The 24,394-nt window shown below is 48.2% G+C and overlaps 1 protein-coding gene across 1 annotated transcript in view; it reads left to right on the top strand.

Annotated features, from left to right (window-relative positions):
• The window catches only part of ACAD9 (acyl-CoA dehydrogenase family, member 9), a 55,255-nt gene extending 31,252 nt beyond the window's left edge, over positions 1–24,003 (top strand). The window contains exons 6-18 of the mRNA XM_006901360.1: positions 2,106–2,184; positions 3,574–3,748; positions 7,153–7,226; positions 10,802–10,877; positions 15,645–15,715; positions 15,997–16,116; positions 18,026–18,154; positions 20,221–20,300; positions 20,951–21,077; positions 21,327–21,404; positions 22,218–22,346; positions 22,892–22,964; positions 23,867–24,003. Coding sequence (XP_006901422.1) covers positions 2,106–2,184; positions 3,574–3,748; positions 7,153–7,226; positions 10,802–10,877; positions 15,645–15,715; positions 15,997–16,116; positions 18,026–18,154; positions 20,221–20,300; positions 20,951–21,077; positions 21,327–21,404; positions 22,218–22,346; positions 22,892–22,964; positions 23,867–23,967 — 1,312 coding nt within the window. The 3' untranslated portion in view covers positions 23,968–24,003. The remainder of the gene's footprint in view (positions 1–2,105; positions 2,185–3,573; positions 3,749–7,152; positions 7,227–10,801; positions 10,878–15,644; positions 15,716–15,996; positions 16,117–18,025; positions 18,155–20,220; positions 20,301–20,950; positions 21,078–21,326; positions 21,405–22,217; positions 22,347–22,891; positions 22,965–23,866) is intronic.
• The last annotated feature ends 391 nt before the right edge of the window (positions 24,004–24,394 follow it).

Below are 24,394 nucleotides of genomic sequence, written 5' to 3'. Positions count from 1 at the left end.
AAAGTTATTATTTGATAGCTGGTTGATGTTGCAATTACGAGAGATTTCTGTTGTTGTTGTTGTTGTGTACTGTCGAGTCAGAGCTGATGCATAGCTGGTTTTCAGAGGCAATAAATTGTACGAGAGATTACCCTTCTCTCTTCTTTGGAGCAGCTGGTAGATCCGAACTGCATGCCTTTAGGTTGACAGCACAGTTCCTTACTACTAAGCCATGAGAGCTCCCTGTGTATGTGCCCCCCACCAGCTGGTGTTCTTCCCTTGGCTCCTCTTTCTCAACCCCTTTGGGCAGTTGGCTCTAGATATCTTACATTGCTAATTTTAAAAAGAATTTTTAAGCCAAAATTCCTAAGTGTTTTGTTTACCTCAACTCTCTCAGGTTATCTCCTGATCCTGGTAGGATTTTGGTGTTGTGGATGTGGAAGGATCTCCCCACTTTTGCTTCCAGGTTCCATACCACCTCATTGGGCGTCTTCCTCCTGGGGTGACTGAATTCACCCTGTGGGGAACGCAGATGAGCTCATTTGAAGCACACATCTCAGTGTGTAAGCTTCAGCCAGGCTTATTTTCACTGCCACTTCTTTTACCTGAAATACTGGACAAATCCAGCCTGCTTTTGGTAAATAATAGGGGGGTTTTGGTTATATGAATTTACTAATATCATGTAAGCATAGTAAATTTTTCAGTTGTAAATATCAGTTATGTTGAATTCAGCTATCTCAATAATTGCTTTTTTAAAATATACTGTCCAGAAATGAGGTATCCAGTAAATATTAGTTTAAGAAAAGTGGTTTTCTTCTCATCATTTACTCTCACAAAGCTGTATTTGTATTAACAGTGTCCTTGGTGGCTCTGGTGGCCTGATGGGTAGGCAACAGTGCTGCTAATCTAAAGGGGACACTTCTTAGTTTGAATCCCCAGCTGTTCCCCAGGAGGAAGATGGGCAATATCCTCCATGCAGCAGGCAGCCTCTGAAAACCCATTGGGTCAGCTCCGAGTCGGTTCTGATTTCGTGGCAATGGAAGTTCGAATCATTGGTTTATTTCTTTATTTGAGTGAAAGTTTACAAACCATAGTAGTTTTTCATTCTAAAACCTTTTGTTTTAGAACACTGAAATTACCAATTTCATTTGATATTTCATACATATTTTTATAACATTAATTGCAGAGGTGGTGGTGTGTACTGTAGAGTCAGAACCATCTCACAGCTGATCCTCCAGCGAGTTTTCAGAGGCAGTTAATTGCACAGGAGGAGATTGCCCCGCCTTCTCCAGTGGAGCAGCTGGTGGACTTGAACCTGTTCCTTTGGGACTGCAGCACAACTTCTTGCCCCAGGCCACCAGAATTTAATGAATTCAAGATATCTGATTGACCTCTTCCTGGGTATTGCCTTTCCCTTTATTTATTCATTTTTACTCCCCTCCGACTCCTGGAATGATTCTATCTGTGAACCTTTCTTTAGCTTTTTGTAATAATGAACTTATGCCGTGGGCATTCTTTTGCGACTGACTTATTTTGATGAGCATAATGTCCTAGATACATCCCTGCTGTGCAGTGTTTCATGAATTCTTTATTGTTGTTTAGTGTTACATAGGGTGCCTCTGTATAAGTGTACCCTAGTTTCTTTATCTGTTCATCTGTTGATGGACACTTTGCTCTTGTAATAATGCTGCATTCACCACACAGCCATTTGTTTACAGATCGCCTGCCTCTGCTTTCATGTGGCAGTGGTAACGTTGAGCTGTTGAGACAGATTTCTAGGCAGCCTACAAAGGCGTGTGTTTATCTCGCCTTTTATTTTCACAATTTGCCGGCCCCTTTATTAAAGTCTGAGGGGATTCTGGTGGCAGAACCCGTAGGGTGTTGTGCTGCTAACCCAAAAGTTCAAACCCACGGCAGCTCCGTGGGAGAAAGATGGGCAGTCTCTTCCCATTTGACTTAGAGCCTCAGAAAGCTAATGGACGATCAGCTGTGAGTCAGCTCTGACTCAGCAGCAGTGATTTTGAGTCTTTTATTAGTCATTAAAGTATTAAAACCGTCTATTTTCAGGCCATTTGTATTTATTCTCAGCATTATTCTATCTCAACCATGCGTTTCTGTTCCTGCAGCGGGAGTGATGCTGCATCTATCCAGACCAGGGCCACATTAAGTGAAGATAAGAAGCATTACATTCTCAATGGCTCTAAGGTACCGCTCATAGCCTGCCGAGGATCTCGTCACAGTCATTTGTTGTTTACAGCAACTACCCATCAGGCACCAGGAATGACAAGATGCACACATCCCCCCTCCACATACGCCGAGTGCGTGACACCGTGTAACAGCTGCCTCCCTAAGCTGCTTGCTTTCCTTAATTGTTTTTATGACACAAAATTTCAAACCTTTGCAAGTATAATATAGTAATCTTCGTAAGTACCCAGTTTCTGCAGTGAATAGGTTCTGTCACCATCCCCATCTACTTTTTCTTCCTAAAAAGACAAAATCATACCACCATTATCATACTTTTTAAAAGGATCCACAATTAGTACCCTTGGTACCAGCAGTCAGGAATAAGAAGATGCATTGCACTGGGGAAATCTGCAGTTAGGGACCTCTCTAAATTATTGAAGAGTAATGTTGTCAGTTTGAGTACAAAGCTGTGTCTGATTCAGGCCATAGTCTTTCCGATTTCTAGCTATGTTCTGAAAGCTGGATAATGTGCTCAAAGGTGAAATTTTAGCATTCTTCACTCCAAGGACCACTGTGTCTACACTTCTTCCAAAATAGTTGTTTCATGGTATGTTCTGTATTCTTCACATGCACCACAATTCAGAGCCATCAATGATTCTTCCATCTTCTTTATTCATTGTCCAACTTGGACAAGCAATTAAAAATATTCTGGTTTGGTTATTAGACATACCTTAGTCTTTAAAGCGACATCATTGCTCTTTATAATTTTAAAGAGCTCCTTGGCAGCACATTTGCCCCATGAAGTATGTCATTTGACTTCTTGACTACTGCTTGCATGAGTATTGATTATGGATCCAAGTAAGATGAAACCATTAATAACAATGGTGATTAGAATGCAGAAACAAAGAAGAAAGATTGGTCGTCTTATTATTCAAGCAGCAATAAATTTCCCAGATTGTCTCAAAATTAAAAAAAAAAAATGCTGGTTTGCTTGAACCCAGATCTCCTAAGTTCCAGTACATTGCAATTTGTTGAGAAGTCTCTTCTTTCCCCCTCACTATCCCTCCACTTACCTCCGTTACTTTCCCCCTCTTCTCCCTCCCAGGATCCTGGCAGTTTAGTAGTAGAGCCTGAGCTGCTGTTCTTTTCACTCTCTTCTGCCCTGGTCACCTGGGTCTCTTGGGAAGATCCTTGACCTGAACATCTTGGATTGAAGGCACACCCTTCTTTCCCACACCATCTGTACCCTTGGTCTTTTGATGATGCAAGCATGGATTCTCCAGAACCAAGAACTTTACATGTGTGGTCCCAGGTTTTCTAGTCAGCTGGGAGAGCATGTGGGGAGCTGGAGCTGAGATTTGCCCATAGTAGTTTGATTTTTCCCAAAGTCCTTTTTCTTTCTTGCCTCAGATCTGGATAACCAATGGAGGACTGGCCGATATTTTTACTGTGTTTGCAAAGACAGAAGTTGTTGATGCCAACAATTTAACAAAAGACAAAATCACAGCATTCATAGTAGAAAGAAACTTTGGTGGAATCACTAACGGGAAACCTGAAGATAAGCTGGGCATCCGTGGCTCCAACAGTAAGTAAGCATGCGCGCGCACGCGTTTGTGTGTGTGTGTGTGTGTGTGTGAGAGAGAGAGAGAGAGAGAGAGAGAGAATGTGTACGTGCGCAAGCCCCAGGCCAGCTGTCCAGGGATAAAGTTCAGAAGGCAGGGTGAGGTAGGACAGAGGGTGATGGGAGCTGAGAATCACAGGGCGGAAATATGAAATGCGATCACATTATGGGTATTAGAATCAGTGTCATAAATCAAAATGTGTATGATTGGTTGAATGGAAAAACAATTTTCTCTGTCAATTTTCACTCAAGTCACAATGAAAAAGGATTGTTCTGTCACTGGAAGGAGCAAAAGCGAAGGCATTAACATAAGAAAGAGCCTGGCAGGTTTGTAGGAAGAGGTGACCAGAGGACTAGAGGAAGGGAGCAAGTAGGGCTGCCCTGCCTTGCCCCAGCCATTTTTCCTCCCCTGGTGGAAATCTGGGGCAGAGGTGCCCTTGAAATTGTGCAGTGCCTGATAATGTAGAAGGGAGGGAGGTAGCCAAAGATGAGGTCAGAGAGTTGACGAGTCAGGGTCCTACTCATCCCCAGGGGCCTCTAAGAGCAGAATCTGATGCCGTGACCCACATATTTCACAACCATGTCTTTTGAGCACATGTGCAATACTACCTTAAAAGATTAGCCGAAGACCTGATGCCCTTACCTGACTGGGCTACTTTGGAGCCTTGGTCTCTGTTCCTGGCATTTCTAATTTATTTGCTTAGAACTCATGTGCTTATCTAAATAGACACAAGCACTTTTCTCACAGAAAATGCAGCACCTACTGAAACTAATATTGAGAAGAATGGGAATCCCAGAACACTTAGTTGTGCTCATGCAAAACCTATACCTAGAGCGAGAAGATGTCATGCAAACAGAACAAAGGAACCCTGCATGGTTTAAAATCAAGAGAGATGTGCATCAGCCTGTATCCTTTCTCCTACCTGTTCATTCTGTTTGGTGAGCCAATCATTCAAGAACCTGGACCCTATGAAGAAGAATGTGGCATCAGGATTGAAGGAAGAGTCATCAGTAATATGCATTATGTAGATGACATAGCCTTGCTTGCTGAAAGTGAGGACTTGAAATGTTTGGTGCAGAATATCAAAGACTAAAGCCTTCAATATAGATTATGTCTCAACATAAAGATGATAAAAACCCTCACCACTGGTCTGATAGACAACATCATGATAGATGGAGAAAGGATTGAAACTGTCAATGATTTCATCTTACTTAGACCCAGTGCTAACAGTAGGAGATCAAGAGATGCGTTGCATTAGGGATGTCTGCTGTGAGGGACCTCTCCAAGTTACTGAGGAGTGGTGACATCAGCTTAAAGACTAAGGTAAGCCAAAGTCAGGCCATGGTCTTTTTAGTCACTTGCTATGCAGCTGAGAGCTGGACAGTGAATAATACTGATAGAAGGAGAATTGATGTCTTTGAGTGGTGTTGAAGGGTGCTGAATATGCCAAGGACTGCCAAAGGAACAGTGCTTCTTAGTGTAAGTGCAGCCAGAGTACTCCTTGAGGCGAGGATGGCACTGCTTCATCTCATACTTGGCGCGTTGCTTGGAGAGGCTATTCTTTGGAGAGGAACATCATACTTGGGAAGGTGGAGGGCCAGCGAAAGAAGACTCAGTCCGATAGATTGACTCAGTGATGACAGCACTGGGCTCAACTATGTCAGAGATGATAAGGATGGCAAAGAATAGGGCAGGGTTCAAATCTCAACAGCTGTGGGTTGCTGTGAGTCCGCTGGACTCAGTGACATCTAACAGCAGCAACAAAAGAAGCCCCTGTTCCTTCAGAACCTCCCGAGCTTGGCTCTCCCTTTGCTGCGCTAGGCTCCTGAATTTATTTTAGTCACACTGACTCCTCTCCGTTTCTCCGGTGTGCCAAGCTCGTCTTTATGTTTGTTAATCCTACAATGCTGCGGTGATGCTGCATGCCAGGCCACGGCAGAGCCTGGCTTATAACCAAGGTGCTGTTTTTAGATGCCTTTGAGTCAACTCCTCTCTACCCTGAGGTCTGGACCTGGCCCTGTCCCCACCATCCTCACCATCTGATAAGCATTTCTTTCCACTCACAGGTCCACAGTTGCCCGGGGCAGTCAGCTTCAGGCTGTGTAATTGTTTAGGTAATCTTCTTTATTGCCCTGGGGCATGTTCTTCTCAGGGTTGTTCACCTGACCTCATAAGCACTTTGAAGAACTCTGCCTCTGTTAGGGCTACACATTCTGTTGCCCAACCAAGACCTTAGCCAAGCCCAGCATCAGACATTACAGTGTTAGGCTACACAGGAGTGGATGTTTATAATGGAATTAATAATCCCATCTACCAAGAGGCCCTGCTGAGAGAATGAACAGGTTCATCTTGGAGAGGGTTAAACCAGGCTGCTCCTTGGAGGCAAGAATTCTGGAGCTTCGTCTGACATATTTTGGACATGTTGCAAGGAGGGACCAGTCCTTGGAGAGGACGTCATGCTTGGGAGGGTGGAGGGACAGTGCAGGAGAGGAAAACCCTCTATGAGGTGGATTGATTCAGTGACTGGGGTAATGGGGGTAGGTGTGTCCGAGACAGTAAGATTGGCACAGGATAGAGCAGGGTTTAGGGCTGTTGTACATAGGGTCGCTATGAGTCGCAGGTGTCTCAACAGCACATAACAACAACAACAAGAGGCCCTAGAAAACACAGCTTCCTGTTCCTTTCCAGACTTTATTTTGGTCTTTAAAAAAAAAAAAGTTTTTATTGGTTTGTTTACAAAGTTTGTATACATTGTGCTTCACACTATTCTCCGTTCACATTGTGTTTCATAAAATCGTTCCCATTCATTGTGTTTTATAACATTAATGACCATTGGACTACTCCCACCATTACCCTGTCTTTTCAGATCGCCACGGGATCTTTCCCATTTTCTTTACTCTCTCCACCCACCAAATTGTGCATCCCTGTGATTTCATCCCTACCCACCCTCATCCCTCTGCTCCCACCCCATCCCCCCTTGGGTCCTCATATATGCTTTACTAGTTATCCCTCTATTTTTACAGTAATGATCTTATGCAGAGCTTTCTGGACTTTTTATGTGATTACTCCTTCTCATCCTCTAAACTTCTAAAATGCCCTCTTAGGTGACTTAGGCACTAATATCCTTCCCACTTCCTACTTACATGTCCTGTTTATTTCACCTGGCCAACTTACCCTGGTAGTGTATCCTCTTATTTATAGTTTGTCTCCCTAACCAAAAGATGAGCAGGTCCACAGGGACACAGCCTTGTCTCTCTGTGTTCCCCCGGCAGCAGATGCCAGATGAGTCAGAGAATGGCAAGCATGCATGCCAAATGGAGAATCGTTGGCATCTGTCAGGTTAAGTCTTAAATTTCGTGTGTTTCAGCTTGTGAAGTCCATTTTGAAAACACCAAGGTGCCCATCGAAAATGTCCTTGGAGAGGTAGGAGGTGGTTTTAAGGTGAGTTCCAGCAGCAGTCCCGTTTGAGCACTGGGCACTTTCTTTTTCTTTCTTTTTTTTTTTACTGGGCACTTTCTGGGTCTGGCTTCTAGGCCTCCAGTTTTATTCTGTCCCTCCTTGTAGCTAGCCAGCCTGGACTTATATTGTGGTTTCCACTGAGAGATCAGCAAAATGGGGTTGGAAGGGTTGGTTTGCTCCCAGGAAAGGGTGAGAATCAGGAGCCTCCCTTAACCTTGGAGGCATCATTTACTTCCAGCTAGAGGTAGGATACCTTTCCTAGGGGCTGAGAAAGGGTGGCCAGCCAGCTCTGAAAGAAGCCAGGCTCTGGGAACACATTACTCTCATTCAAGTCCCTGCCCAAATGTGTATTTCTTCTTGGGGTCAAACTTAATATTGTTATAGTTTTCTACTTAAGATATAATTGACATAATGTAAAACGCATCATTTTGTATATGCATGCATTAAAGTGTACACTTAAGTGATGGTCAGCATATTCATGATATCATGCAGCCAGCCATGCTTGCTGTCATCTCCCGTCATTTCTTAAGGAAATGCCGTCTGCCCAGTGCCCTCCTTCCCTGCCCTTTGGCAGCTGCTGTCTTGCTTTCTGTCTCTGACTTTGTCTCAATTGTGAGCATTTTGTAGAAATGGAATCATACAGTATTTGACCTGTGTGTCAGATTTCTTTCACTCAGCATAGTGTTGTCAAGGTTTGTTTATGTTATAGCACGTGTCTCCACCTCATTCCTTCTTATGGTTGAATAGTCCACTGTTTGAATATGCCGTGTCTTGTTTTATCCATCAGTTAAATGGTGGGCATATGCATTGTTAGTACTTTTTGGCTATTGTGAATATGCTGGTTTAAACATTTGTGTCCATGTTTGTTTCTTGTTATTTCAGGTAGGTAGCGTGAGAAAGGGCTAGATCACGTGATAAGTGTGTTCCATCTGTTGTTGTTGATTCCATTATGACTCACAGTGACCCTGCCTGGTCCTTGCTCACCTCACAGTCACTGCTGTGCGACCCACTGTGACTGTTCATCTGCTGGAGGGGCACCCTGTTTGTCACTGACCTCCTTCCAACCATGATGCCCCTTGTGAAAAAGCTGAGCTGTAGAATATAGTCATGAAAAGTGGGAGGGGGGGTGTTATGTGGTAGAAAAGGTCTTGGGAAGGCTTGAGACGTGATTAAGTGGCAAGATCAGTTACTTGAACCCATGAGCCCCTTTCAAATAGGATTAAACCAGTTTCAGGGTTTTGATGTTTGAAGACTGAGACCAAATGACAAATCCTTTATCCTTTGATTTTTTAAAATGAAGTTAAAGATATAAGTTATGAAGAGCCTATGAGCTGGTTTTTTTGTTCATAAAATGGAGCTGAGCTTTGAAAGCTCATTTGTCAGAGAGCCGGTAATTCAGAGTAAACAACCACAAAACACCTCCTTGTCATCGAGTTGGAACCACCTCAGGGCTGACTCTCCAGCAGGTTTTCAAAGAATAAACTGACAGGAGGAGTGCCTGTGCCCATCTTTTTCCTCAGAGAATCTGGTGGATTTGAACTGCCTGCCTTTGGGTTGGCAGCACAACTCTTTCACTAGGTTGCCAGAACTCCCTAGCAAGCATGGACCATTGTTTCTTCCTTCATAATCCTTGGCAGGCTGACATGAGCCAGTGCCATTCCTTGTCCAGAGACAGACTCTGTAATTTGAATAGTTAAAGGCCTTAATTGAGTCTCAGGTTTCTATGAGAAAGTGAGGCATACCCCTGACCACCCAGCTCCATCCCTCAGCTAAGATTTGAATCTCAGTGTAGTGACGTTGAACCAAACCTCCTGGTTCCACCAGCACCACAGCTGAAGTGGGCCCAGCACCAGGGTGTAGGGCCCCAGTCCTGAGCCCTGCCCAGTGTGAGAATCCAGGCTTGCCAGTCCCAGGAATTTTGGGCAGTTGTTTCTAGCCTTGTAGAATGTTTCCAAAAGTCTTTCATTTGTATTATTTAATAAGTACCTGTAAATTTAAATTCACTTGCACGCTTTATAGATCCAAGTCACACATAACCAAGCTTTCAGTTAGAAGCAGCTACACAGTTAAATCTGTGCTTTTAGAAAAACTCTGGAATCCAGGGGCCTCCTTTCTGCCCTCGGGTAGCAGCCCGGTCTTTTGGGTTTTCTCATGGGCTGAGCAGAGGCTTGACAGATCAGATTGCACCTTCAAAGGCTCATGCCAGCATGTGGACAGGGATCCCTCTGAGGAGGCCTGGTTTGGCACTGCATATTGGTTCTAGAAAAGATTTCCCTTCTTCCTCTATCTGCCTGGTGGACCCAGCTGAAGTTTGGGGTTCCTTTGCTGACTCGAACTCCATCACTGACCCACTTGCCCATTTCTACGTTACTCTTCTGTGGTCACCCACATGCCACCTGCTGCATCATCAGCCCTCTTTGTCTGCAGCGCCAAGAGGAGAGGCCTCAGTGATTGTGTGCAACCTGGCACTTCCCGTGTGTGTACTAAGTACTTAGCAGTGGTGGGTGTCTGTTCTTGGCACAAGTTATTCATTCCTCATTTGTAGGCAAAGTAGTTGTGAAAAGAGGAGAAGTCATTGACGACGTGATCAGGGTATTCCTGTGGGCATTTTGGGGTCTGAACGTGGCTGAGCTCCCAGGATCATCACAGGGTGGAGCACTGTTCAGACTTAACACAGGCTCAGTGACCAGTAGATGCTTGCTGGGTGACGGCTCTTAATCTTGTGTTCTTCATCTGTTAAGTGAGGGTCCTGAGCCGAAAGCTTTGTCGTTATTGTTGTGTACTCTCTAGTTGGAACCGACCCATAGCTGACCCTCCAGCAGATTTTCAGAGGCAGTTAATCGCACAGGAGGAGATTACCCATCCTTCTCTCTTGGAGCAGCAGCTGGTGTCCTGGAACCGCTTGTCTCTGAGATTGCAGCACAGCTTCTTGCCACTAGGCCGCTAGTTAGGAAAGCATAAATAGCCTGCAGCATGTCCCCAGCCAAGTCAATATTTACACACTCTCCCCTCTGCCAGAACAAAGAATTAGTGCTTTCTCTTGGGAAGATGTTGTCTAATGCTGGGTGGGGTTTTCTTGGGGGTGGGGGGAGGGTGCTGGCACACAGGCAAGACTCTACAGCATGACAGGAGCCATTGCTGGAATGAAATCATGGTGTTTTGAAGTATCGGGCCTACACTTTCTCTCAGCCCAGAGGTAGGCAGAATGCATGAGTATGTAATTTGGCCCAGGGCCTGGTACACGATTGTCCCTAGCTTACTTTTGGTTTTCTCCTCCTGTTCTCAGGAGGGTCAGTCCTTGGATAAAGACATTGTGCTGGGAAAGGTCAAGAGTTGGAGAAAGAAAGTAATTGTAACAATGGGCTCTTGTGTCAGAGAAGGTGAGAGTGGCCCTGGGCAGGGCAAAGTTCCGATCTGCTATTCACGGGGTCACTGTGAGTTGTACCCATCGGTGCCTGACAGTAGCCATGGCATTGGGCTCTCGCCAGTCCCGGGAGAGTGACAGGCGTCCCTCTGTGGGACAGGTGTCCACAGCGCCTCTCTTACTCTTCCTGCAGGTGGCCATGAACATCCTCAACAGTGGGCGGTTCAGCATGGGCACCACTGTGGCTGGGATGCTCAAGAAATTGATTGGTAGGTAAGTTGGGGCAGGAACCGTTCAGTTCTGCCCCGCCCCGCTCCACCCCCGGAGACTCTGCTGTTCCCTGTGGGCTAGCGGTTAGAGCTGGACCACCTGGACAGGCCACCAAGCCCAGGTTTGGAGTTGGGGCTCTGACTTCTCAGGCCTGAGTGAGACCCAGGAATGCTTTAAAACCAAAGCCCAGCGCCATCAAGTCGATTCCACCTCGGCGACCCTCTGCTGGGTTTCCAGCATAGCAAAATGAGGACCCTGAGCTAGGCATGTGATGGGCTCAGCTCGTGGGCCCAGACTTGTGTCCAGGGGATGCCACAGCCTCTCTGCGTGTGCTTTAAGGGAGGAGATGTTCATCTTCCTCCTGCAGAGCGACTAGTGGATGTGAACTGCCAGCCTTTTCATTCGCAGTCCGCCTTGCTGCACCCTACACCACCAGGGCTCCCTAGGAAAGTCTCAGGCTCACCCTAGAGGATCACCTTTCTGTGTCAGCATTCCTGTTTGCCTACATTCACAGAATAACAGAGAGGGATTGGTATTCTGTGAAGTGGGTAAGGATTACTGCTCCAGCCACCAGAACAGAGCTACTTAGTGCAGGTCTGGCTGAGCTGCACACTGGATCAACATTAGCTCTAATCTTACAGACCCCTGTAGTGAAAGAGCATCACGTATGCTTGACTCTGAAGCTACTCGGGGACTGAGGAGTAGCATCTGACTTGGAACCTTAACACACACACCCCCGACTTGTGGATCTTGTCTTTGTGATTTTGATTTGGGTTTTTTTTCCTGTTAGGACACGTGAAATCCAGATTTTTTCCAGTGAATACCACTATCATTCAGATACATGCACCAACAACCAGAGCCAAAGAAGAGGAAATAGAAGATTTCTACCAACTTTTATAGTTGGAGAATCGAACATGCAATCAAGATGCATTGATAATAATGGGTGATTGGAATGCAAAAGTTGGGAACAGAAGAGTCAGTAGTTGGAAAACATGGACTCAGTGACAGAAATGAAGCTGGAGATAGAATGATTGAATTTTGCACAATCAATGACTTATTCGTTGCAAATATGTTTTTCAAGAGACATAAACGCATATACACATGGATTTCACCTGATGGTATGCATAGGAATCAGATTGTATCTGATGTAATCAGATGTAATCATCTGCGGAAAGAACTGCTGGAGAAGCTCAATATCAGCTGTGAAAATTAGGCCAGGAGCTGATTGTGGACCAGACCACCAACTACTCATATGCAAGTTCAAGCTGAAGCTGAGGAAAATTAAACCGAATCCATGGGAACCAAAATATGACTTTGATTCTATCCCACCTGAATTTCAGAACCATCTCAGGAACAGGTTTGAGGCCTTGAACACTAAAGAGTGAAGACCAGACGAGTTGTGGGAGAATATCAAGGGTATCGTTCAGGAAGAGTGCAAACATTCATTACAAAGAAGAGGAGGAATAAAAATCCAAATTGGATGTCAGAAGAAACTCTGAATATTGCACTGGAGCACAGAGAAGCCAAGCAGAGGAGGAATTCAAGATACTAAAGAGTTGAACAGAAGATTTCAAAAGGCAGCGCTGGATGACAAAGTAAAATATTAGCATGAAATGTGCAAGGAGCCGGAGTCAGAAAATCAAAAGGGCTGAACTCGCTCAGCATTTCTTAAGCTCAAGGAACTGAAGAAGAAATTCAAACCTAGAGTTGCTGTAATCAAGGATGCTTTAGGCAGAATAGTAAATGATCCAGGAAGTATTAAAAGAAGATGGAAAGAATATACTGAGTTACTGTATCGAAAGGAATTGGCAGATACAGAAGAATTTAATGAAACAACATATGAGCAAGAGCCTATGGTGATGAAGGAAGGAGTTCAGGCTGCTTTGACTTTGAAGGAAATAGCAAAAAATAAGGCTCCAGGAATAGATGATATACCAACTGACATATTTCAGCTAACAGATGCTGCCCTGGACGTGCTCACCAAGTTGTGCCAAGAAATCTGTAGAACAACCACTTGGCCAACTGACAGGAAGAAATCTATATTTGTTCCCATTCCAAAGAAAGGTGACCCAACAGCATGTGGAAACTACAGAACAGTGTCATTGATTTCACATGCAAGCAAGATTCTACTGAAGATTATCCAAAAACAACTGGAACAACACATCAGCAGAGAATTGCCAGAAGTCTTGGCTAGGTTTAGAAGGGGTCGTGGTACTAAGGATATTGTAGCTAATGTCAGATGGATATTGGCAGAAAGCAGGGAATACCAGAGGAATGTCTATCTGTGCTTCATTGATTATGCAAAGGCATTTGACTGTGTGGACCATAATCAACTGTGGCTGACTCTGAGAAGAATGGGAATCCCAGAACACTTGATCGTGCTAAAGCAAAACCTATACTTGGACCAAGAGGCAGTCATCAGAACAGAGCAAGAAAACGGCATGGTTCAGAATTGGGAAGGGCGTACTCCAGGATGTGTCCTGTCTCCATACCTTTTCAAGCTGTATGCAGAACAGATTATCCGGGAGGCTGGGCTCTATGAGGAGAAATGTGGGGTCAGGATTGGTGGAAGATCTATCAGCTTTCTGTGTTATGCAGATGACACTACCCTGCTTGCTAAAACTGAGGAGGACCTGAAGTGCTTGCTGCAGAGGGTCAAGGACTGCAGCCTTCAATATGGATTGAGGCTCAATGTCAAGAAGACAAAAATTCTCACCACTGGACCAATTGACAGCATCAGGATGGATGGTGAAGAGATTGAGACTGTTCACAGCTTTAGTTTGCTTGGCTCCACAGTCAACACTCTTGGCACCAGCAGCCAGGAAATTAAAAGACATATTACGATGGGAAAGTCTGTTGTTAGGGACCTCTCCAAAGTACCGAAGAGCAGTGGTGTCACTTTGGAGACTCAGGTGCGTCTGATACAGGCCATTGCCTTTGCGATCACTTGTTATGCATCAGAGAGTTGGATATTGACTAGGGAGGATTGAAGGAGAATTGATGCCTTTGAGCTTTGGTGCAAGAGTGTTGAGTGTACCATGGACTGCCAAGAAAACAAACAGATTCATCCTGGAGAGGGTTAAAGCAGGCTGCTTCTTGGAGGCAAGGATTGTGAGGCTCTGTCTTACATACTTTGGACATGTTGTAAGGAGGGAGAGGTCCTTGGAGAAGGACATCATGCTTGGGAGGGTGGAGGGACAGTGCAGGAGGGGAAGACCCTCTATGAGGTGGATTGATTCAGTGACTGGGGTAATTGGGATGAGCGTATTGGAGACAGTGCGATTGGCACAGGACCGAGCAGAGTTTAGGGCTGTTGTACATAGGGGTCGCTATGAGTCACAAGCGACTCGACGGCACATAACAACAACACCAACAACAACAGTGAATTTAGAACAGCCCTACAATGTTTGGCATAGAAGATGGTTATCACTATATTTTTTAATGTGATTTTGTTTTATGTTGGTTTGCATATAAAAATCATGTATATTGTGTTTCATTCACAAACATCGTGCTTCACACAGTCCTTCGTACACTTTCTGTTTCATATGATCACTCATATACATTGGGTTTTATAAAATTAATCCCCATTGATCTATGCCCACCATTACCCCTTTTCAGGTCCCCATTGGATCTTTTCCGTCCCTTTACCCCTGCCTTCCCATCCACCCACCAAACTCTATTATCTTCGTGATTTCTTTCCTTCCCCTTTAGGCATTTTACACACATCCTACTAGTTATCCTTCCATTTTTACCATTTTATCTTGTAGAAGTGGCTGCAGGGACATACCATTGACTCTGACCTGGCAGATAGGAGGGTTGATGAGGGACTTGGCACTGCAACTAGCATACTGCTGAGTCCCTGAGAAGGTTCTCCCCTGGGCCAGACTCTGGCAAAGCCTTGTAGGGTTCAATGCAGGGTGGGGGCGCAAATGCTTCATTTGAGAGTCTTCATGTTGCGGAGAGGAAATGAAAACCCACAGAGGCTGTAACGGGCCTCAGGCCACAAACCTGGGCCTACATGACGAGCCTGTAACGTGCTCAGCTCTGTGTCCTTTATTTGCTGTGCTGCTTCCAGGCAGGGCCTGAGCTTGCTGAGACACTGCTTCCTCTTCCTAGCAGCTCTCCCCAACCAGGGGCTGTGCACTCTTCAGTGGTCAACCTGTCTCCCAAAGAATGCCATTCCAGCATGTGGTATGGAGGTACCCATCAGCTTGTTATGGGGACCAGCTCAGAACTGAATCCTGAATGAAAACATTGGGAGAATGTTGACGGTGGAGCGGGGAGGTGAGGGCAGAAGGTGTCATTCTTACTCGTTGATGAGTTGTGAGACACAGTGTGAACACACAGCTGGACACTGAAGCCACTGCTGGGGGTTTTGGAGAGGACAGTGACAGGGGTGAGCCTTGCACCACTTGTGACTGGGCCTCTTCTGTGCTACTACTGCCTTTGTGCTACACTTTTGGCAGCTGTGTCTACTTTTATTATCACAGCCAACATAGGTGCAGATGATAATCCGCATTCTAGAGGAGTAGAGCTGCTTGTCCCAGACTGCTACCCCACTGGCAAGGAAACTCCTGCATTAAAATCTTTCAGGCCTCACACACAGCTCGAGCTGCCTCTTTCCTGTGCGCACATCCAGGAGTGTATGTTCCAAGCTGGAGCAGAGAAACTGGCTCATTCAGCGCATTGGATTTCATAATTCCCACCTGAGCATTTGAAAGATGGTGATTTTAAAATCTGTTCTTTTCAATGATTCTCTTCTTCAGCAATGACTGCTGAATACGCCTGCACGAGGAAACAGTTCAACAAGAACCTCAGTGAATTTGGATTAATTCAGGTATGGAGGGTCTGAGTTGGGAGTGGGGGGGCGGGGGGAGAGAGAGTGAGTGTGTGTGAGAGAGAGAAAGAGAGAGAGAGAGAGAGAGAGAGACTTGGGTGGAAGGAATACTCTCTCAGGTTTTACCTCATGGGAACCACTTTCATTAATGCCCAGGCTGGTTCTCCTGCTCAGCAAAGCTTATGATTTCACTATCGTCCCCGCTGGGCCTTTTTGGGTTGCACCATGTTCAGATAGCTGTCTTGATTGTGGGTGTGTGTGTTATCTTTTTAACTCTGCAGGAGAAATTTGCCCTGATGGCTCAGAAGGCGTACGTGATGGAAAGCATGGCCTACCTCACCGCAGGGCTGATGGACCGGCCGGGCTTTCCCGACTGCTCCATTGAGGCTGCCATAGTGAAGGTAACGCCAGCATAATCCGGGAGCACAAGAATAATAATTCAGGAAGACAGCATCTTTTTTGCAGCCTTTCAAGCCCTCATTGTTGTCTACTGTCTTCTCGTTAGTTCATGGTTGTCTTGCCGTTGATGCAGTGGTCATGACGTCACATCATGTGCCACTGATTCAAGGTTAGGCATGCCTGTAGCTGGGGTGGGAGTAGTGAGAACAGGAGACTACAGACCTCAGCTAGGGGCAGGTACAGGGATGAGTTCCTTTCCCCAGTGTGTTTGTGTCCACATCTTCAGTGTCTGTATGACAAGGGAAATATGAACAGCGTGACTTCGTATCAAGGAACCTGGGTTATACACATAGCTGCAGACTGAAGGGTTGGTGGTTTGAACCCACCCAGCTGCTCAGGTGGTCCGATGTGACGATTACAGTCTGTGGGGCAGTTCTGCTCTGTCTCACGGGGTTATTAGGAGCTGGACGCGGTTGGACAGCACCTAACAACTTCACGTCCGTGTGAGATGACAATGGCGCCTTGTTGGGAAGGGGGTCTTCTGAGCTTAGGGGCTTTTGACTTTTTTTGTATCAAATTTCCTTTAATGGAGTGTTTGGTTGAGGTAGTCGTTTCTTGATGTTTTTCTTTTGTTTGGGAGGAGAGGATGATCCTTAGCGATGATAAAAGTGACACCCAGCCAGATTTAGACAGACACGGCCATTTTGAAACTGGTTTCCGGGTAGCACACTGTTGAGACAAGTGGTGCTGGGTGGCTGTCGAGAGAAGCAAAGAACCAGTGGGGGTGCAGGTAGGAAAGTCCACCTGACAGGCTGCCTGCTGCTTGTCCGACGAGGTTCAGATCCATTTTCTCTCTATGTGTCTTCACTGGGAGGTTTTTGCGTGCATCATTTAATCCTCTCACAACCCTTCAGCTGTAGCTGTGGACAGGAACTGGTACTTATAAACAGCCCAGACCCTTCTGGGCCTAGATATGCATTATCTCTGCCCTCAGGATATTTGCAAAGTGAGTCATGAAAATTCAGGATGGTGTGTAGAACTGACCTTTGTCCATGCACAGACGTGAAAAGAGCCAAGGGAGTTCAGTCAATCCCTCTTGGAAAGGGGGAGCCTGGAATGGGGGCTCAAGCACAGGACTTTGTCCAGGTGTGAAAATATGTTCTATACTAAGGAGCACAGAAGTGGTGTCAGCGAAGGTTGGAGAAAACCAGTTGTGGTTGAGGAAGGAACAGGACTTGGCACCCAGGCAGTAAATGACAGGGTTCCAGCTTGAATGGTTCTGATTCAAAAGCCTGATTCTCTGCGTAGAGACCCCAGCCGCCAGCCCAGCCGCACAGGTCCCTAGGAGTTAGGTCCTGCTTGTGATAGGTGCCTTGATTATCTAGTGCTGCCATAACAGAATTACTTAAACACAAGCATACTCTCTCCTAACTTAGGAGGCTAGAAGCCCTAATTCAAGCTGCACACTTTAGGGGAAGGTGGAGCTATGTCCTTTAGTGTCTGTAGGTCGGGCAGTCCTTGGAGATCCCATGGGTGCTGGCCTTCCTCCATGTCCAGGAGCTCTGACACAAAGGGACCTGGGTCTAAAAGATGCACTCCACTCCTGGCGAGTATTTTCAGATGGACTTAAGGTCTCCCCCCTCAGTTTGCTCCCCTTTTATCTCTCGTGAGCTGAAGTTGGCCATGCTCTAGGGCAGCTGTCCTTACACGTGATGAGAGCTGTGGTGGGATGAGGGAGTGTTACGTTCCACGCTCAGTCCTCCCACAGCTATCTGATTCATCAGATCGTGGGGGACCGTTATGTAGCTTCAACTTTGTATCACTTACATGTATTTGGGAGGCACAGCTCAGGCCGTGGTCATGGAGGCGGAGCCCTGACAGCACTGCCGACCTTGCCCTTGACCGTGACAGGTGTTCAGTTCAGAGGCTGCCTGGCAGTGTGTGAGTGAGGCGCTGCAGATCCTCGGGGGTTCAGGCTACATGCGAGACTACCCTTACGAGCGCCTGCTCCGAGACGCCCGCATCCTTCTCATCTTCGAGGTAAGTGGTCTGGACCCCCTGCTGGTGACACCATCTTCTGTCACCACCCTAACTCAACCATCCTGTTCGGGCAACTCCTGAGACCTGAGAGGTGCGGAGGCCGTTCATGGCCCTGGCCAGTGTTTCTGCTCTCATATGACCTTCTCAACAGCTCTGCAGAGATTCTGCTTTACTGAGGAAGGTGTTAAGGCTGAAGGAGGCTAAGCAGCTCCTTCCAAGTCCCTCTCATGGTGGGCCTCCTGGGCACATTTTCTCCTAGGGACCTTTTTCCTATAGGCCTTTTGGGCTGGACAGGGTAGGACCAGCAGAGGTCTTTTTTGTTGGAGACTCAAGCACACATCTATGTTCCAGTTCTGCCTTAGTTGGGACCTCTCTGAACCTTGGTTTCCTCCTGGGAGAATTAAAGCACTTTCTTGGGGCTGTCCGTGCGGCTTTCCTCACAAGCCCTGGCACTTTCTTTTTCTCCATTTGTCGTCCTCAAAGCAGTCCAGGTATAGGGAGTCCGGTCGGGATTGGTGCCACAGAGAGAACCCAGACCTCATGGAGATGCTTGTGCCCTGGGGCTGAGGAGGCCTCTGTGGTGGAAGCACTGTGGGAGGAACGCTCCTCCCAGGAAGGAAGTGGAGTCTCATGGAGCAGGCCCTCGGGGCCAGAGTGGACAGTCGCTGTCGCTCAGGAAGGGCGGTGCAGGCTGAGGGATGGGAAACAACTGTTTGTGCCCATTCTGCAATGTGAGTTGGGTAGAGGGAGAGTGGGAAGGGTGTGTAGGAGGAGTGGTGAGCTATGCTCCGTGTGGTAAGAAGGTGGGCTGCCGAGAGTAGGGAGGTAGGAAGAGAGGGACCCGGCTTGAAAGCAGAGGACTGTGGTCTTGTCATGAGGGCTAGTGGAAACCAGGTTTTTCCGTGCAGGAATCATGTGGTTGAATTTGAAGTCTAGAGAGGTTTTCTTGGGGGGGTGAGGTAGAAGATGAAACCAGGTCAGCGGTAGGAGAGCCTGGCCCAGGGCAAGGGATAGACCTCAGAGGCTGTGGAGAGAAGCGGCACTGAGTCTGTGAAGACAGTGGGGTACAGGTGACAGGTGGGAGCTGGTGAGGTCCCTGAGGGAGGTCCTCATATTGTCTGCCTGCAGAAGGTGGCCTGAAGTACCTCGGGTTAGGATGTGTTTCCAGCTCCTGGCTCACCCTGCAGGCCTCAGTGACTCGTTCTCTTCCCTTCCACGATCCACATATCCTGTTCTGATTCTCTTCTCCCCTGGTGGACAGACAGGGTGGGGAGTGCTTTCCCAAGGGCATTAGGATGTGCCCAGGACTGACCCTCCCCAGGTCAGTAGGCAGCCTGATGGGAAGCTCCGCTGGATGAGGGTGACCAAGTGAAGCTTCTAAGATCCTGAAGCCATAGTTTCTTTAAAGGGGGTAAAGCTTTCTGTGTGAAGCAGACTTGCTGGTCTAGAGACCTACCAGTCAGGAGCAGGGACCCTGTGCCATCTTCCTGTCCTCTAACAGCCCTGGCCAGCTGACAGCTTCTTGACACTTGCTTCTGTGATATTAGCCTGGCTGGAAGGGTATAGTTCTCCGGCCTCGCTGTGTGGCCTGAATCAAGCTCCTGCACCTCTCTGACCAGCCCACCTGACAAATGGGCAGAGAGCTCAGCTGGCTTTCCTCACAGGCAAGTGGATGTGTTCTGGGTGGAGAGCACAGTGTGCACGAGGGGTGAGCCAAAGGGTTGGGACCCAGCCTGAGGAGCTGCCACTTTCCAGCAGCCTGGTGCTCCCTGGCGGAAGCTGGCCTGAGCACTCAGAAGCTGTTGTCTCACTGTTTAGAGGGGAAATCAGAGACCTGAAGCAGTGACCTATGTGGGCTGCTTGTAGTGTTGTGGTTGCAGTGAGATGCTATGGCTAGGGCTGGCCCTCATCACCCTGGCCACAACCTTGGCCTCTGCGCGCTTTGGAAGCAGTGGCTTCTACAGTTAGGGACAGCGCACAGGGCTCTGCTCCCCGACACGGGAAGTCACGGTGGGCTCAGCAGACCTGGTGGGGGCTTCCTGTTGACTCTGCACTGCTGGCCATAGGGGACCAATGAGATTCTCCGGATGTACATCGCCCTGACGGGTCTGCAGCATGCTGGCCGCATCCTGACCGCAAGGATCAAGTAGGTGCCTCACCCTCTGTTTGGCCCTGGGGACCCCACTCATCCCAGGATGTGGCAGGTTGGGAAGGTGGACACGGGGTGGTGCAGCGTTGCAGCACTCTTGCAGCCTGGTTGAGTCAGACTAGCTGGCTGCGGGGAGGACTAGTTGGCTGGAGAGTGGGCAGGCCCTGAAAGTCAAGTTCAGAGCTTGGGTTTCTGCTGTGGGCAGAAGGAGTGGCCAGCTGCTCAGGGAAGTGCTGGCATGCTGCTACATCTGGAAGTCACCTCTGCCCAGTAGCTCTGATCACATTCTTGCATTGGAGGGAACTGTATTTTCAGAACCTGGGAAATGAAGGGTGTCCCTCTGACAGGTGCCAGGCTCTGAGGCCTAGGCAGGATAGACTTCTGGAGCCCAGGTGCAGGCTGCATGTGGCAGACTCACTGGGGTGGTGGGAGGAGTCTGAACCAGCTGTAATGCTCCCTGATTCTCCACCTCAGGAGATGAGGTGCTTGCTGGCAAGCAGCGGGGAGGGGAGAGGCACGTGGGCCCTGTGGCCAAACCTGTTACTGTAGATAGTCTGGGGGCAAGAACGTGCACCTGGAGGGCCGGCGGTACTTGGAAGGTGCTGCTGGGCAGTGGGGCCTGAGGTGGGACTGTGGACTCTGTGCAGCGAGCTGAAACAGGGAAACATAAGCACAGTTATAGAGACTGTTGGACGGAGGCTTCGGGACTCACTAAGCCGTACCGTGGACCTGGGGCTGACCGGCAAGCTGGGTGTTGTGCACCCCAGTCTTGGGGTAAGTGGGCTCTGGAGGTGGGGCTGTCCTTGGAGAGATGTGGGAGACAGTGGGTATCCTGATACTAGATCTCCTTTCCTACAGGAATGTGGCCAGGGCCCACTAGCCTCCCTCATGGGTGTTGGGAAGAACCAGCTAGTCCAGTGCCTCCCCGTTTCTACCCGTCCGCCTGATTCTCCCACTCAGACATCCTCAGGTGGGCTGGGCCCGGGAGGCTGCTGACTCACATCCTCTGTTCTGACCATACAGGACAGTGCCAACAAGCTAGAGGAGAACGTATATTACTTTGGTCGCACTGTTGAGACATTGCTGCTCCGCTTTGGCAAGGTACCTGCCCCCGCCAGATCTAAGAAGCAGTGGGTCCCGTCCTGATTCCAGGCATCAGCAATCTGGCCAGCATCCATGAAACCACTTTTTTGTCCATTTGGAACTCAAGCTCTTAGACCTGCTAGTCGAACTTCATGGGGGACATAGGATATCTGGGTACAGGCTCCACAGCCAGCCCTCAGGCAGGAAGTTTGGTTGCTGGGAGAGCTGGAGGCTCTGGTGAGGACCCCGCTGGGTAATGATTTCTCTTGGCATTCCCAGGGGCTCCTTGGAGTCAGCAGAGGGGTAGATGCACCAGGACCTGGGGGTAGGTGTGGGGGAATAACAGAGCTGTGCAGCACCCACTGGTGGAGGTGGCATAAGACATGTCCAGCACCTGTCCTTGGTCTTAGAGAAGTCACTGGGACTTTGAGATCCACCCAAATCCAAGCTGAAGAGAAGGGAAGGCGGAGAAGGTGGCTGTGTGCCAGCTTCACCCAGCCGTGGTCCTGGTAGGGTATTGATGTGTTGGAACCAACCCTTCAGCAGATTTTCAGAGGCTGTAAATCACACAGGAGGAGATTGCCCAACTTTCTCCCACAGAGCTGCTGGTGGGTTTGAACCGCATGCCTTGGGGTTGGCAGCACAGCTCCTCACCATTAGATCACCAGAGTACCCTCACCCGGCAGTGAGCAATGGGACTCAGCAGCCCCACTTTACTAAAGCTAGCACAAGCTCAGAGTTGGGCTCAGCTATGACTGAAGTGAGAGACCGTGCTGAGGGTGGTGGGCAGCTCTAGAAGGCAGTTGTCCATGCGGTACCTTTGTGTCCCAGACCATCGTAGACGAGCAGATGGTGCTGAAGCGCGTTGCCAACATCCTCATCAACCTGTATGCCATGACGGCAGTCCTGTCGCGGGCCAGCCGCTCGATTCGCATTGGACTCCGAAACCATGACCACGAGGTCAGCCCCTGGCCAGCCTTGGTCATAGATGGGACACCTTGAAGGCTTCTGTCCTGGTGCTTTTAATTAAAGGTGGGGGACAGAGGGTGGGGTGGGAGTCCCTGTTGTCAAAGGAGGGGGCTCAGGGAGATTGAGCCACAAGGATCTCCCTGGTGCTGTGAGGAGCTGGGCCCTGTGGCAAGCACTGTCGCCTCCACCTGGAAAATCCTGGCTGCTCAGGAGAGGCGTCTACTCTTCTGACCTGGGAGGGAAAGAGTAGGTGAGTGACATTGTCTGCTCTAACCTCACAGGAGCAGAGCCTTGCCTGGAGGGGTAGATGTGGGCTCTTTGTTCTGGGACTCAGAGATGTTAAGTAGCCTCAGGGACAGAGCTCCTCTGGATCGGGGCTGGAATTAGAACACACTGTGACTTTGGAGTCCTGCTTCCAATATGACTGGACTTGGCACTCACACAGCAGGCTCTGGGCAGGGCCTCCGAACCCAGAAAAAAAGCCCTGTGGTTTGGGGATCCTAGAGTTCTCAGTGGTTATTTTTCCCACCTGCCAGGTTCTGTTGGCCAACATCTTCTGTGTGGAAGCTTATACCCAGAACCTCTTAGCCCTGTCTCAGCTGGATAAGTGTAAGTAGGGTGGCTTGGGAAGGGCAGAGGGCTGATTTCAGACAAGTGATGGTGAGATGCCGTTTGAGGACACTGTCCAGCCGAGGCTTAGAGACGTCTTTCTGCCTTGAGTGGGATCTTTGGTCAGCCTGGTCCCACTTGCAGCACACAGCCTGCACATAAGTCCTAGAGCAAAGAGCTGCACCTGGCCAGACTCCTGGAAGGTCCCAGGAGAAGGAAGCATCATACTGTGCTGGAAGATAGCATTTTAGCCAGCCTCTTCAGCCTCGGCGTCCCAGCCAAATGAATGTGCAGGTCTCTAATGCATACCCCAGGCTCTAGCCATAGAAAATGGCTGTGGAACTATATATACTGTCTCTTCCAAAGCTGCTTGGCCAAGTCTTGGAATTCCTGGCTTATATGCATGTCTTTTGACACTTAACTCTGGCCAGCCCTGTGCCAGGGGAGAGGCTGTGAGCATTCTGGCACTGGCTGAGCATAGCAGTGTGGAGTTCTATGCACCTACTGGCTCCAGGTACTGGCCCATGCACCTCAAAGATGGCAGTACATGTGCGAGGTGAAGAATAGTTTTTCTTCGCCAGGCCTGAATCACAAATTGATTGTTACTCAGCAAGATATTCCCCTACTCCACTCTCTGTGGCAGTATTTTGGGGTTGTTTTTGTTTTTTAAGAGATTGTAAGGACAAGCTCTGGGCTATTTGAAATTAAATCCCTTTTTCTTGCAGTAGCCCAGAACTGCTTCCTGAAGGCAGGTGGAGAGGGGCCAATAGGATCAGCCATTAGAGCTACTTTAAATCGAGTGGGCTAACTTTGTTTAGTAACAACAAAAACATAAAGCTCTTAACTTCAACTGTTTGATTATCACAATGCAGAAAAATCACCCACTCACTTTTCCCTTCCAGATTCTCCAGAAAATCTAGACGAACAGATTAAGAAGGTGGCCCAGCAGGTCCTGGAGAAGCGAGCCTACATCTGTGCCCACGCCCTGGACCAGACATCCTGAGGTGGGAGGGCGGTGCTCCCACCTCCACAACCATAGTGAGGTGTCCAGCCAGCTTCCAGGCGATGCTGTCCCACAGGGTAGAGAGCTTGGAGTCTTAGAAGTTGAAGCTGCTTTCCCAGGTGTACCAATGGAAGGGCTTTCCTCCTTGCCTGAAAGATCATCTTTTTGGTTTCTGCCACGGCTCTTTGTCCCCAGGCATTGCTGCCCAGCATGGCTGATCACAGCTTCTGGACAGAGATGGTGACTGATGGGGAGATGCCACCTACAGGAGCTCGGGGGTCTCCTAACAGCTTAGGTGACAGCAACAGCTTAACCGTTTCCAACAGACAGCAAGAAGGCTGTCTCCACAGTGTTCATTTAAACTAGAAGCAAAAGGCACTTGAAACCAGGAACCGATTAATAAAGAATGTATCATGTCAGAAGTTAT

This window comes from Elephantulus edwardii, unplaced genomic scaffold, assembly GCF_000299155.1.
Source record: "Elephantulus edwardii isolate Elephantulus edwardi_28Jun2011 unplaced genomic scaffold, EleEdw1.0 scaffold00322, whole genome shotgun sequence".
NCBI lineage: Eukaryota > Metazoa > Chordata > Mammalia > Macroscelidea > Macroscelididae > Elephantulus > Elephantulus edwardii.
Note: the sequence above shows the minus strand (reverse complement) of the source record. Positions and strands in the feature narration are given on the sequence as shown.